The 14,650-nt window shown below is 42.9% G+C and overlaps 1 protein-coding gene across 1 annotated transcript; it reads right to left on the minus strand.

Moving 5' to 3' along the window:
- Nucleotides 1-622: 622 nt before the first annotated feature.
- LOC124261688 (failed axon connections homolog) lies at nt 623-6,969 on the minus strand. The gene is given in 5 exon segments (XM_046696039.1): nt 623-1,536; nt 3,629-3,745; nt 4,321-4,511; nt 5,410-5,606; nt 6,840-6,969. Coding segments are annotated over 5 exon segments (633 nt in total). The 5' UTR covers nt 6,861-6,969; the 3' UTR covers nt 623-1,429.
- Between the last annotated feature and the right edge of the window lie 7,681 nt (nt 6,970-14,650).

A 14,650-nucleotide genomic window follows, 5' to 3' on the forward strand; every position in this document is an offset into this window, starting at 1 on the left:
TAATTGTTGTAGCATCGTGTCCTCGTGTTTCTGTGAACCGATACACCACTTGTCTAATTGTTGTAGCATCGTGTCCTCATGTTTCTGTGAACCGGTACACCACTTGTCTAATTGTTGTAGCATCGTGTCCTCGTGTTTCTGTGAACCGGTACACCACTTGTCTAATTGTTGTAGCATCGTGTCCTCGTGTTTCTGTGAACCGATACACCACTTGTCTAATTGTTGTAGCGTCGTGTCCTCGTGTTTCTGTGAACCGGTACACCAATTGTCTAATTGTTGTAGAATCATGTCCCAGTGCCTTGACGGTGGTAGTCAGGGAGGCCATGTTGAAACCATTCCTAGAGGACAGACTCTCTGAAGGACAGAAGGAAGGCTCAAATATGATGTTGTTTTTTATGATTTCTATTCCAGGCTAAACACGAAGCTTAACTTTCAAGATGAACTCTATTTAATAGGCTTCCGAAAGATATTATGTAAATGTATACTACATTTCCAATATTTGCGTTTACAGCAATTTTCAATGCTAATTGGTCAATTGAAGCTCCATTGTTCGTGATGTCACAAATTGACTAAATTACATCATCGGAACGAGACGCCATCCTTGAAAGTTCTCTGAAGAGAAGACATTTCATACGGTTTTATTTCATTTTTATCTTATAATATCAACGAACAACACTTCTCACTTCTCATAACTCGAAAATACGGATTATATGTCCCTGGTGAACGATTGCTGAAAGTCATTCGCCAAAGACTCATGATTAACACGATACAATCTCTCTGGACAGCCTAGTGGTTAAAGCGTTCGCCCGTCACGCTGAAGACCCTGGTTTGATGCACCACGTGAGTACAATGAGTACATGAGTAGACGCACCCTGTCTCCACGATTGTAACTTTGTAATGCTATTTGCTGAACATGTCTGCCGCTCTGTTATGTTTCTAACTGTAACTAAGGCAATCTGTGTTGTATTAAGTACAACATCTCCCCACGAGAAGACGTGTGGACATAGAAATAACCTGTTCATACTACACAACCCACTGACTGACATGTCCGTCAATCAAGGGATTCTATGACATGCATTTAGCTATTTCAGAGAAGCTGATCCCCGATTCATGTAGTCATTGCTGCCAGTACTTAGTGAGTGGAATGGGACAAGAGACGCATGCTGTTGAAGTCTAGTGAGGAGTTCTGCGTTAGTGATAGGAGGCACAAGACGGCATGAAGCAGGCTGTGGATTCATCCAGCAGATAGCCTCCCCACTCTGGCAGCTTGTAGCTAACGCCCTGTGGACCAGGCGTTCGGCCTCCGATGGAAAGGTTCGAATCTCAGCGCGGACTGGAACATTTTAATTCCGTGCAAAAGCATACTGTACATACTGGAGCCAGAGCTAAGGATTCATCAAGGACATGCACCGTTTATAAACTTCTCATTTTATTTTGTTGCAGTTTTAGTTCCGTCCGCCGTGATGCAGTCCTCCCAGTCCGGCCAATATGTTGCCTTCATTCGCTCGCAATACTCCACCAGATTTGTGAACTCTTCTGAAAGAAAACCGAACCGCAGCATAGTATTTTAGACCCTTACCTTTCTCTCAATATAAGTAACTTTCATGAAAAACATGTTCTCATAGAATACATATTCCCGTCGCAATGTTATACTCCCAAGTTATTAACATTTGTCAAAGACAAACAAACCTTCTAAAGGATATGTCAGATCGTTACTTCTCCATTGAAATGAGCCACTTAAATGCGTACATGTTTTGGTCATTCTGGAGAATACGGGGCACTATTAGTTATACTCGAAGGATGAGAATGGTGTGACAATATTACGCTTTGTTTGTTTATCAGTTAATGATGGACTCAGCAATATTCCAACTCGTGTTATTCCGGGACAAGCCGAAGAGCGACTCGTGGCCCTCGAGAAGGATTTCATGTTTGCGTAGGAACATCAGATCTACTTTAAACAGGAACGATAACTCTATTCCTGTTTGATTCCAGTGGTATTTAATATCACCGAAGTACTCATACATTGCATTGCTGTTTTTCTTTTTGCATTTGAATCTCTCACCGTCAATCTCATTATTCATATAAAAACTTCACATTAGACAGGACAGTTCTGTTAGCTACGTTCTTAGTAGTTTCAAAATGACGATGTATATTTTTCATGATTTTTTATACAATAATATAATGCCATAAACGATTAAAGTAGTCGGGATTATTTTTATCAAAGCACTGCAACCATTACGCGCGTTCTGACTGGTTTGTGGTATTTTGGCACATAACAAGCATCGAGACGGGGACGAGTCTTCTTGGAGGTTACGGAAAGGGATGAGTGGTGACTAATGGAGTCTTCTTGGAGGTTACCGAAAGGGGCGAGTGGTGACTAATGGAGTCTTCTTGGAGGTTACGGAAAGGGGTGAGTGGTGACGAATGGAGTCGTCTTGGAGGTTACGGAAAGGGATGAGTGGTGACGAATGGAGTCGTCTTGGAGGTTACGGAAAGGGATGAGTGGTGACGAATGGAGTCGTCTTGGAGGTTACGGAAAGGGATGAGTGGTGACGAATGGAGTCGTCTTGGAGGTTACGGAAAGGGATGAGTGGTGACGAATGGAGTCGTCTTGGAGGTTACGGAAAGGGATGAGTGGTGACGAATGGAGTCGTCTTGGAGGTTACGGAAAGGGATGAGTGGTGACGAATGGAGTCGTCTTGGAGGTTACGGAAAGGGGCGAGTGGTGATGAATGGAGTCTTCTTGGAGGTTACGGATAGGGTTGAGTGGTGATGAATGGAGTCTTCTTGGAGGTTACGGAAAGGGTTGAGTGGTGATGAATGGAGTCTTCTTGGAGGTTACGGAAAGGGTTGAGTGGTGATGAATGGAATCTTCTTGGAGGTTACGGATAGGGTTGAGTGGTGATGAATGGAGTCTTCTTGGAGGTTACGGAAAGGGCCGAGTGGTGACGAATGGAGTCTTCTTGGAGCTTACGGAAAGGGGTGAGTGGTGATGAATACGTAACAGGGGTGGTGAGGTAGCATAGTGGTTAAAGCGCGTTGGCTCGTCACGTCGAACACCCGGGTTCGATTCCCCGCTTGGGTACAATGTTCCCTGTCATTGTTTGAATATTGCTAAAAGCAGCGTAAAGCCATACTCACTCATTCACATTGTAACCCCCTAACTTACCAAAGGATGCAAGAATTCTATTTTTAACCGACTTCGCAGAGAATTATATGTACATAGGGAATATAACGAAACAAAAGGAAACGGAAAACAGAGAAATAACTTCTAATCCTAACGGTCAAGACACCCGTGAAGATCCAGATTAGAATTGATCTTCAGCAACCAATTGCTTGTCGTAAGTGGCGGCTAACGGGATCGGACTCGTTGACTTGTTCGACACGTATGTCATCGTGTCCCAAATACGTAGATGCCCATGATGCTGATCACATGATTGTCTGGTCCAGACTCGATTATTTACGGACCGCCGCCTTATAGCTGGAATACTGCTGAGTGCAAACAAACAAACAAACAAACAAACGTTGACGTTCTCATGGGTTGTCAACCTACGACCAAATGAATAATGGACTCTAAGGGCTGAACGACCAGACAGCACCACAGAGGTCTTTGTGGCAACGTATTTACCGTTCACGAGTTGTTCCCCTTTGCTTCCTGGACACTGCCAGCAAAACTGACACAACAGTCCAAACAAAGCAGCATCTGTCTCACATGGTTGATCGCCGAAAAAGAATTTCTTTGTCCCTGTCAGTGTTAGAAAAGTTGTACAGATGAAAAGAGTTAAACTTTTTGACCACCGATGCTCAATAACAATGAAATTTGAGTACTGTTTTGTAGTACATGGATTGTCTTCCCTGAGGGCGGAAGTTCGTTGGTTCGAGACCGGGAGGTGGGTAGCTTAGTGGTTAAAGCGTACGCTATCACACTGAAGACTCGGGTTCGAGTCCCCAAATAGGAACAGTGTGCACAGCCCGTTTCCCGTTTCCCCCGCCGTGATATTGCTGGACTATTGCTGAAAACGGTGTAAAACCATACTCACTCACTCGTTGGCCCGATTCCCTGCTGCCAAAACAAGTAAAAGATGACACTTGTTGTTGCCCTGCCTGGTATTAAGGAGATAAAACAAGAACTGGTCACCTGGGAGTCCATGCATGCCCGGTATCCATAGTAAACTCCAACGTTATTGCGCAGAGGGCAGCACAATAGAACCAGTCCAAACTAGTTTAAGTACGTATTTGCACATTGCTATATAAGGGCAATAAACTTGAACGTCACATTAAACCCTATTTATAACCATCACAACTGACGACATTCCTTACCAAGGTAGACTGATAATGATCTCAAATCTTCCTCCATAATGTGCAACACTTCCTAATGGGTGTGTCGGCCGATTCCGTGAGCTTTCGTATTACTCAGGTAAATTCTTGTTCCGATCCAGATTACCAGTTTGTTCAACTTGATGTGTTTCTTCATGTAGTCCAGGTTCTCAGCCCGGGACAGGCCCATACACCTGCAAAGATGCATAATGGTCAAAACATTGCCGGGGTCAAAACATCGACTGTCTTTGGCACGTCATGGGTTATCACATAACATGTATATTATAACGATATATGCAGCGCAGTACTGACCTATGCCCTATTTCATCTGCTAAACAAAGTGAGGATATTTCAGCGTACAAAACTCATATGAACCGTACTCCGCGCATAGACATTTGCGATCCTACCGTTGCACTAAAACAATACGGAGAGCAGATGGCAACACGATTGACACACATGCTGTACGCTTTGACAAGCCAGAAATGGAGGGACAATACGACACAAGGACAATATGCCAGAGGGAAAATACGACACAGGGACAATATGACACAAGGACAATATGCCAGAGGGACAATATGACACAAGGACAATATGACAGACGGACAATACGACACAGGGCCATATACGACACAGGGCCAATATGACACAAGGGCAATATGCCAGAGGGACAATATGGCAGGAGGACAATATGACAGAGGGACAATATCACGGATGGGCAATACGACACAGGGAGAATATGGCACAAGGACAATATTACAGAGGGACACTGCGACACAAGGACAATACGACACAAGGACAACACGGGACAGGGACAATACGACACAATGACAACATGGCACAGGGACAATATTACACAGAGGCAATATGAAACAGGGACAATATGGCACATAGACGATATACCACAGGGAAAATACTTCACAGGAATAATATGGCAGAGGGACAATACAAACAGGGACTGTACGACACAGGTACAATACGATACTGAGGACAATATGGCACAGGGACAATACGATACGAAGTCATTACAACACAAGACAGCAGATGGACAACACTACATTGCGTCCTCGAAAATTGTAATCCCTTGAAACCAACCAGAATAGGTTTTCCTCCGCCATCTTTCGAAAGGCATGCGCAACAGCCCGTTGTTCCTCGGTCAGGTGACTGTTAAGATCAATGTTCAACTTCCGATTCAGATACTCCACACAGAACTGAGAGTCAGCCACGGCCTCTCCTTCGTATTTCATCCAGGGAATCTTGCCTTTGGACGAGCGCTTGACACTAAAATCATTCTACAAAGAGTGATATATAAAGCATAACCACATATATCTTGGTACTTCCTCCCAGTTGTATGCTCAGATTTAAAAGTGATGAGACTCAACAATATTACAGCTGTAAGACGGCGTCATCAGCAAGGATATAATGGTCATGTTATGATGTGATAAATATGGACATGCTATGATATGATAAATATGGACATGTTATGATGTGATAAATATGGACATGTTATGATATGGTAAATATGGACATGTTATGATATGATAAATATGGACATGTTATGATGCGATAAATATGGACATGGCATGATGTGATAAATATGGACATGTTATGATGTGATAAATATGGACATGGTATGATGTGATAAATATGGACATGGTATGATATGATAAATATGGACATGTTATGATGTGATAAATATGGACATGTTATGATGCGATAAATATGGACATGTTATGATATGATAAATATGGACATGTTATGATATGATAAATATGGACATGTTATCATCATATTAATATGACATGTTATGATAAGAAAAATACTGACATGTTATGATGTGATAAATATGGACATGTTATGATGCGATAAATATGCACATGTGATGATGTGATAAATAGGGACATGTTATGATGTGATAAATATGGACATGGTATGATAAGATATATATGGACATGTTATGATATGATAAATATTGATATGTTATGATGTGATAAATATGGACATGTTATGATGCGATAAATATGGACATGTTATGATTAATATGGACATGTTATGATGTGATAAATAGGGACATGTTATGATGTGATAAATATGGACATGGTATGAAAAGATAAATATGGACATGTTATGATATGATAAATATGGACATGTTATGATCATATTAATATGACATGTTATGATAAGGAAAATACTGACATGTTATGATGTGATAAATATGGACATGTTATGATGCGATAGATATGCACATGGCATGATAAGATAAATATGGACATGTTATGATATGATAAATATGGACATGTTATGATGTGATAAATATGGACATGTTATGATGTGATAAATATCATTCTTCTTCTTCTCAGAATTCAAACTGTTCACAATTCCAGCAATCAGAGATCACTTGATGTATATATATGTGTGTGTGTGTAAATAATCGGATATTCATGTGAGATATTTTCTATTACGTAATCCTAAAGATTGGCATTGTCAATAACTGCCAAAAGATCTCTTTGATTAACCTCACTGACCTGATATTCTATTTTCGCCATTCGAAGGAAGGTCTCCAACTTGAGAGCAAATGGCGATAAACTTGGCGCCCTTGGTCCTCTCGATATCTGGTACAGAATCACTTTTGGGACAGAACTGGAAGACAAGCTTGTCGACTCAAATTGGTAATTCTTGTAAATTTGGTCCAAGTCTTCTTGGCGTCACATGTTTTACCTGTTAAATTTGATTGACATCAACCCAAACTCTTACAGTCATATATGTAGCACGATGATATCCCTTACAGTATTCCATAGTTATGACATCGTGTCTGTGCATCAGCTTCAAACTAGGATCAGGGTCCTGATCCGTAAAGCGTTTGTATCGTTACGACCTGTCGTAACTGTATAGCTTATCATTGGCTTACGATGTCGTAGCACTACGAGCGTTTTGTGGATCGGGACTCAGGATCTCAGCTTCAGGATCTTAAGGCCCCCCTACACTAATCTAGAGCTACTTGTTTCGGATAATCTCAGTTAACACCGCCGCAGTATGTTTTAGTTGCAAAATGCGATTTTTACTGCTTTATTTCTTGGGATATTCCCTGTTTTTGTAATATCAAAGTAAAAGGAAAACACGTAGTTTGACACAATTTCATAGAAATACGATTCCCAAATCACATATATACGAAGAATCCTGTCTTTAAAGACAGCAACATATATATTCCATTGCCCCAAAGTATTCCAGAGGTTGAAACACACAACAATAAATGCACTTTTCAACACACGAATCAACTTCGTCAATATATCTTATTTCCTATATTTCTCTACTAATCTCTCTATATTTGATAACTGACAAGCTTACTACATTGAAGAGCTGCCCTCTTGACGTCGTACATGAGAATATTTAGCTCATATGACGATGGGCATGTATACCATGATAACTGAGAAGATTACTACATTAAGTGAGTGAGTGAGTGAGTTTAGTTTTTAGCAGTATTCCAGCAATATCACGGCGGAGGACACCAGAAATGAGCTTCACACATTGTAACCAAATGGGGAATGAACCCGGGTCTTCGGCGTGACGAGCGAACGCTTTAACCACTATTCTACCCCACCGCCCCGACTACATTGAAGAGCTGTCCTATTGTGGGTATAAATTGTGCGGAGGCTCTAAAACACTACACCATGGAGGCGGTCGCGCGCATACAAACGTGCAAGGTACACACGCACACGTAGCTTTCTCGTGATATAAGTGCACACATCTTGACCCCTACCTTCAATTCCCATTACTAACTGCAAACGTACTTCAGTCTTGTTTTCATGCTCTTATCTGAGAACACCTTGACATAAGGAATACAAAGTCCAGCGTAACTGGGTCGCGTTACACCTGGAGACTCTGACATCATGCATATTTTAGGACTCATAGGCCAACTGTTTACAGGCACGTCAGATGGCGCTCATGCCTCACTACCTTGACACTCACTAGTGAGGTTTGTTGGTTTGTACCCTGACTTTGTCCTAACCAATACCCCACCTGGATAACGGCTGGCTGTTAATTATCGAGTCTGGACAATGTAAGTTAGCTACTGAGCATTCATCCACGCTACTTGGATAGGAAGACATCCGTCAACCAAGTCAGCCAGCCTGATCTCCAGATACATTTAGTTGCCTCTTATCTATCTATCATGTGACTTGCATGTTACCTAAGTCTAGGGAGGTTGTTGGGTGTACCGTGTATGTTACGAAAGTCAAGGGAGGTTGTTGGGTGTAACCTGCATGTTACAGAAGTCAAGGGAGGTTGTTGGGTGTGACTTGCATGTTACCGAAGTCAAGGAAGGTTGTTGGGTGTAACCTGTATGTTACGGAAGTCAAGGGAGGTTGTTGGGTGTGACTTGCATGTTACCGAAGTCTAGGGAGGTTGTTGGGTGTACCGTGTATGTTACGGAAGTCAAGGTAGGCTGTAGGGTGTAACCTGCATGTTACGGAAGTCAAGGGAGGTTGTTGGGTGTGACTTGCATGTTACCGAAGTCAAGGAAGGTTGTTGGGTGTAACGTGTTTGTTACTGAAGTCAAGGGAGGTTGTTGGGTGTGACCTGTAAGTTACGGAAATCAAGGGAGGTTGTTGGGTGTAACGTGTATGTTACGGAAGTCAAGGAAGGTTGTTGGGTGAAACGTGTATGTTACGGAAGTCTAGGGAGGTTGTTGGGTGTAACGTGTATCATACGGAAGTCAAGGGAGCTTGTTGGGTGTAACCTGTATGTTACCGAAGTCAAGGGAGGTTGTTGGGTGTGACTTGCATGTTACCTTAGTCTAGGGAGGTTGTTGGGTGTAACGTGTATGTTACGGAAGTCAAGGGAGGTTGTTGGGTGTAACCTGCATGTTACCTAAGTCTAGGGAGGTTGTTGGGTGTGACTAGCATGTTACGGAAGTCAAGGGAGGTTGTTGGGTGTAACCTGTATGTTACCTAAGTCAAGGGAGGTTGTTGGGTGTGACTTGCATGTTACGGAAGTCAAGGGAGGTTGTTGGGTGTACCGTGTATGTTACTGAAGTCAAGGGAGGTTGTTGCGTGTGACTTGCATGTTACCGAAGTCAAGGAAGCTTGTTGGGTCTAACCTGTATGTTACGGAAGTCAAGGGAGGTTGTTGGGTGTAACCTGCATGTTACGGAAGTCAAGGGAGGTTGTTGGGTGTGACTAGCATGTTACGGAAGTCAAGGGAGGTTGTTGGGTGTAACCTGTATGTTACCGAAGTCAAGGGAGGTTGTTGGGTGTGACTTGCATGTTACGGAAGTCAAGGGAGGTTGTTGGGTGTACCGTGTATGTTACTGAAGTCAAGGGAGGTTGTTGCGTGTGACTTGCATGTTACCGAAGTCAAGGAAGCTTGTTGGGTCTAACCTGTATGTTACGGAAGTCAAGGGAGGTTGTTGTGCTTAGACCTTTTGAAACTGATGATATGAAGTTTATGTCTATTCAATCGATATCTTATTTCCTATATTACTCAAACAATATGACTGTATTTGATAAATGACAAGATTACTACATCGATCAGTTGCAATAATATGGGTTTAAAATGTGGCCCCAAGCAAATGTCCCCACATCGCTGTTGTAGTGTTGTTGTAATGTGGAGCTCTGAACCGTTGCCTTAATGCTGGGGATGAAACGGTACGCTCCTACCACGGCACGGTACGGATTGCGGTACTTCGGTTCAGTCCGTTTTGGTTAGGTAAATGAGATATGATGACAATGCAGATCACAATAAAATAAAGGTACGAAAACCGAAAATACCGAATGTTTGGACTGCATTACGGTATGCCGAATAGAAGGCAATCTACCTCGGTATACCGTTTCACCCCTACTTAATGCAGGAAGACAGTCCCCTTTGTAAGGTTCATGGGACAAGTGAGTGAGTGAGTGAGGACTGTTAACGACAACCAGCAATTGTAAAGCTGCTATTTGCGTCGAGAACTAACTGTGGATCCAGTGGGAAGGCTCAGTGACATGGCTGAATGCATGGCATGGAAACCCTTGGCGGCTTTAATCACTTCTCGTGATATCTATCACAGGTTTGTCTGGCCCGGAATCGATTATTCACTAGTCACCGTTATAATTATGGCTTGTTCTTTTCGGGGTTTGTTTATCGTCAAATCAACAATATCCAAGATATCTGTCGGCGGCGGTCTGCAAACAATCGACTCTGGACCAGACAATCCAGTGATCAACATCATGAGCATCGATCTACATAATCGGGATACGTTTTCATGTATCAATCAAGTCAGCGTGTCTGATCACCTGATCCCGTTAGTTGTCTCGTACGACAAAAGTGGATTGCTGAACACCAATTCTAATCCAGATCTTCACGGGTACAGCAAGAAGTAAATGAAAATACTTCATGTAATGTCTGAATCAACCAGTTGAGTTTGCTGCTAAAAACATAACAAACAGACTGCTGAAGGATCTGTACATACAGTGCTTTTAATATGACACATACACATATACACACGCATGCGCACACAAACTTACAAATACACAGACATGGTTTTCTATGTGTTGACTGTTTATAATGTTCCTCACCGGTGGTGGTTTACTGCTGTACGTTTAATTCTAATGCCAACAGGTTTGATATTCCATCAGGTGATAACTAATTGTTGAATCAACTGGTAAAATAACGCTATATTGAAAACACAGTATCTCCATTCCAAACTAAAAGCCTATTAGAAACGAAACATTCTATTTTCCGACCCTGCTTCAAGATACAAAAAGATTAGCGGAGGTAATGGATAATGAAGCATTGTTTTTTGTAGGTTGGAAGCAGAGATAGTAGCCATAGAACTGTAACAAGATATTTATTGATGAAACCTACAGCAAATTAACATGGCAACATAGACTACATGCTGTATGAAATATGTAATCTTAAAATCAGTTTCCCAGGGTGGATGAGATCGGAATATAGAGAGAAAACACGATGCGATTGATACATTTAGGGAATCAAACACATACAGTAAGTATGTGCCCCCTTCATACTGACTGACTGGAGAGTATATGCCACAGTGTTATATGTCACATCAACTGCACCTACAATAGGCGACCGATAGGTACTGTAGTAGATGGTGTCTCTATACAGTCCCAGGTTCCAGGGGACGGCGTTCAGTGTGGTCACCTCTGTACTCACATTATTGGACACAGTCATCTTCATCAGTTTCTTCTCTACACCATAATACAACACACCTGCTGTCTGATCCAGGGTTACAGCATACACTTGGCTTCCTGTGGCTAATGTTGTCAGACCTTGACCATCATATGTCACAGTGAACAGTTTCTCTTCATTACACCCATATATCCTCCTTCTCTTTGTGTCAAGAGCTATTTGCCTTGGACTTCTACCGTACTTGGATAAGTCAATGATGGCAGTGAAGTCTTTCCCCTGTGTAGACATGCGGCTGATTGAGTAACGTGGATGATAGGTAGCTATAAATACGATGTCCCGATCTTCATCCACTGCCATGCTGTATGTCCGTACACGTTCTCTTAATACCGTCACGTGACGTGTATCCAGGGTAGATGACACTATCTTATCAGGGTAGCGTAGCCCTATCAGAAGTTTCCTTGTCTTTGTTGTATATGCAATACATCTGACCTCCTTCATGGTGTGGTACTGATAGACACTCAGGGAGTTACTGTGAATGTTGAGTTGACGGAACTGGTGTGGAGTACTTGACCAAATTGGAGCTATCAAAATCCTACTTTTCTCCACCTCTGGTCTGAGCGTCGTTGTTGACACAGATGTCCTGGAGGCTGGTGTAACATCTAGAGGAGCGGGGGTAGAAAGAGACACAGTGGCATTTGTTATAAGCTTCGACATTTGTGACTGACACGTCTCCTTCAATGTCGTTATTCGCTTGATGTCTTCTGTGAGTCTGTCAGTGGTAATATCGGCCTTCTGAAGTTCTATTTCCAGTTTATGCTTATCTCTCATACAGATATAACTTGAATTATCTTGATTCCACACATCTGCCTTCTTCAGGAGAGATTCGTGAAATACGGTCGTCTTGTTCTGAAAATCACTGAGCGACCTTGAGACATGGTGCAACTGTCTCTTCATCTGATGGTAACCCTGTTTCAGATGCCGCACCTCAGAGACAATCTGACTTTTCACCATGTCTTGAAGAGACACTCCTTGTAGAATCTCGGCCATGGCTTCTCTCACTTCATCCCGTATGTTTTCCTTTAACTCAGCTCTCAAGGATGCCCTGACAACATCTATGGTGTTTAGTATCCTTGTCTCCATAGCGATCACACCCAACTTATTATCCAGCAGATCCTGTTCCAGTTTGTTTAGGACAGACACCATCTTGTCATGGCAACTACAGAAACTGACAAGGGAGATAGATGTCAGCAACCATGACATGTATTTGAACTCAGCCATCTTGTGAACTGTAGAGATGTCTTTGTCCGTTAAAGTAATTTATACATGAAACCCTCCGTATGGTTCGACGAATCCTGAGAGTGACAGGTTGACGTGAGGTACAGGTTTATATCTACTGTATAGCCAGAATGTAATCAGGGTTGAAGGTCGGTTGGTTACCACGTGATATGTCAGAACACTCACGTATCTCTATGTATATAATATATAGAACATAGCTCTATCATTAGTGATTTAAGGATGTCAGGTTGCATTGCACAACCAATGCACTCACGTTGGTGAAAACAACCATGAAGGGTCACCCCTGAAGGACGGACGGAGAGAGAGAGAGAGAGAGAGAGGGAGAGAGAGAGAGCGCGCTAGAGAGAGAGAGAGCCGCGAGAGAGAGCGGGAGAGAGAGAGGAGAGAGAGAGCGCTAGAGAGAGAGAGAGAGCGCTAGAGAGAGAGCGCTAGAGAGAGAGCGCTAGAGAGAGAGAGAGAGAGAGAGCGCTAGAGAGAGAGAGAGAGAGAGCTAGAGAGAGAGAGAGCGCTAGAGAGAGAGAGCGCCAGAGAGAGAGAGAGAGAGGAGAGAGAGAGAGAGAGAGAGAGAGAGCGCTAGAGAGAGAGGAGAGAGAGAGAGAGCGCTAGAGAGAGAGAGAGAGCGCTAGAGAGAGAGCGCTAGAGGAGAGCGCAGAGAGCGCTAGAGAGAGAGAGAGAGAGGCGCTAGAGAGAGAGAGAGAGAGAGCTAGAGAGAGCGCTAGAGAGAGAGGGGAGAGAGAGAGAGAAAGAGAGCGCTAGAGAGAGAGAGCGCTAGAGAGAGAGAGAGAGAGAGAGAGAGAGAAAGAGGGAGAGAGAGAGAGAGAGAGATTCAGGAGAATTGACATTTTGAAGCTAGTGGATACAATCAGAGGTGATAATGATTAGCCCGGAAATGCAGGTACTTGCAGCCTTACGGTTTAATGCAACGGGTTCTTTTGTTTCGCGCCTTTTCCCGGTCGAAAATAAAAAAAATAGCACACTGTACCTCGACCTGAATCTGTTAAGTCGGGCGTAGTAACACCTAGGCTTAACCGTCGTTGTGCATGACGTGTAAGAGCAGGGCGCTACTAAGCCCGGCCATACGGCCACAGGTCTTCAAAAATTGCGTCATCTGTCAGGGTTCCTTGTACTGAAAAGAGTAACAATAATCAAGCCAGGAAGCAAATACGATTCCCAAATCACATATATACGAAGAATCATATATGTCTTTAAAGACAGCAACATATATATGCCATTGCCCCAAAGTATTCCAGAGATTGAAACACACAATAATAAATGCACCTTTCAACACATGAATCAACTTCGTCAATATATCTTATTTCCTATATTTCTCTGACAAGACAAGACAAGATTACTACATTGAAGAGCTGCCCTCTTGACGTATTACGTGAGTATATTTAGCTCATATGACGATGGGCATATATACCATGAAAACTGAGAAGATTACTGCATTAAGTGAGTGAGTGAGTTTAGTTTTTAGCAGTATTCCAGCAATATCACAGCGGAGGACACCAGAAATGAGCTTCACACATTGCACCCATGTGGGGAATGAACCCGGGTCTTCGGCGTGACGAGCGAACGCTTTAACCACCAGGCTACCCCACCGCCCCGACTACATTGAAGAGATGTCCTATTGTGGGTATAAATTGTGGTCCCGAGTAGGTGAGGTGAGGTGAAATGGGGTTTAACGTGGTAATTGAGAATATTTCGCTCCAGGCACACGCACACGTAGATTTCTTGTGATATAAGTGCACACCTTCAATCCCCATTACTAACTGTAAACGTACGTCAGTCTTGTTTTCATGCTCTTATCAGAGAAAACCTTGACACGAGGAATACAAAGTCCAGCGTAACTGCGTCGCGTTACACATGGAGACTCTGATATCATGGGTATTTTATAACTCATGACCAAAGTGTT

This window comes from Haliotis rubra, unplaced genomic scaffold (genome assembly GCF_003918875.1).
Source record: "Haliotis rubra isolate DU_JTF1 unplaced genomic scaffold, ASM391887v1 Scf804, whole genome shotgun sequence".
Lineage (NCBI taxonomy): Eukaryota > Metazoa > Mollusca > Gastropoda > Lepetellida > Haliotidae > Haliotis > Haliotis rubra.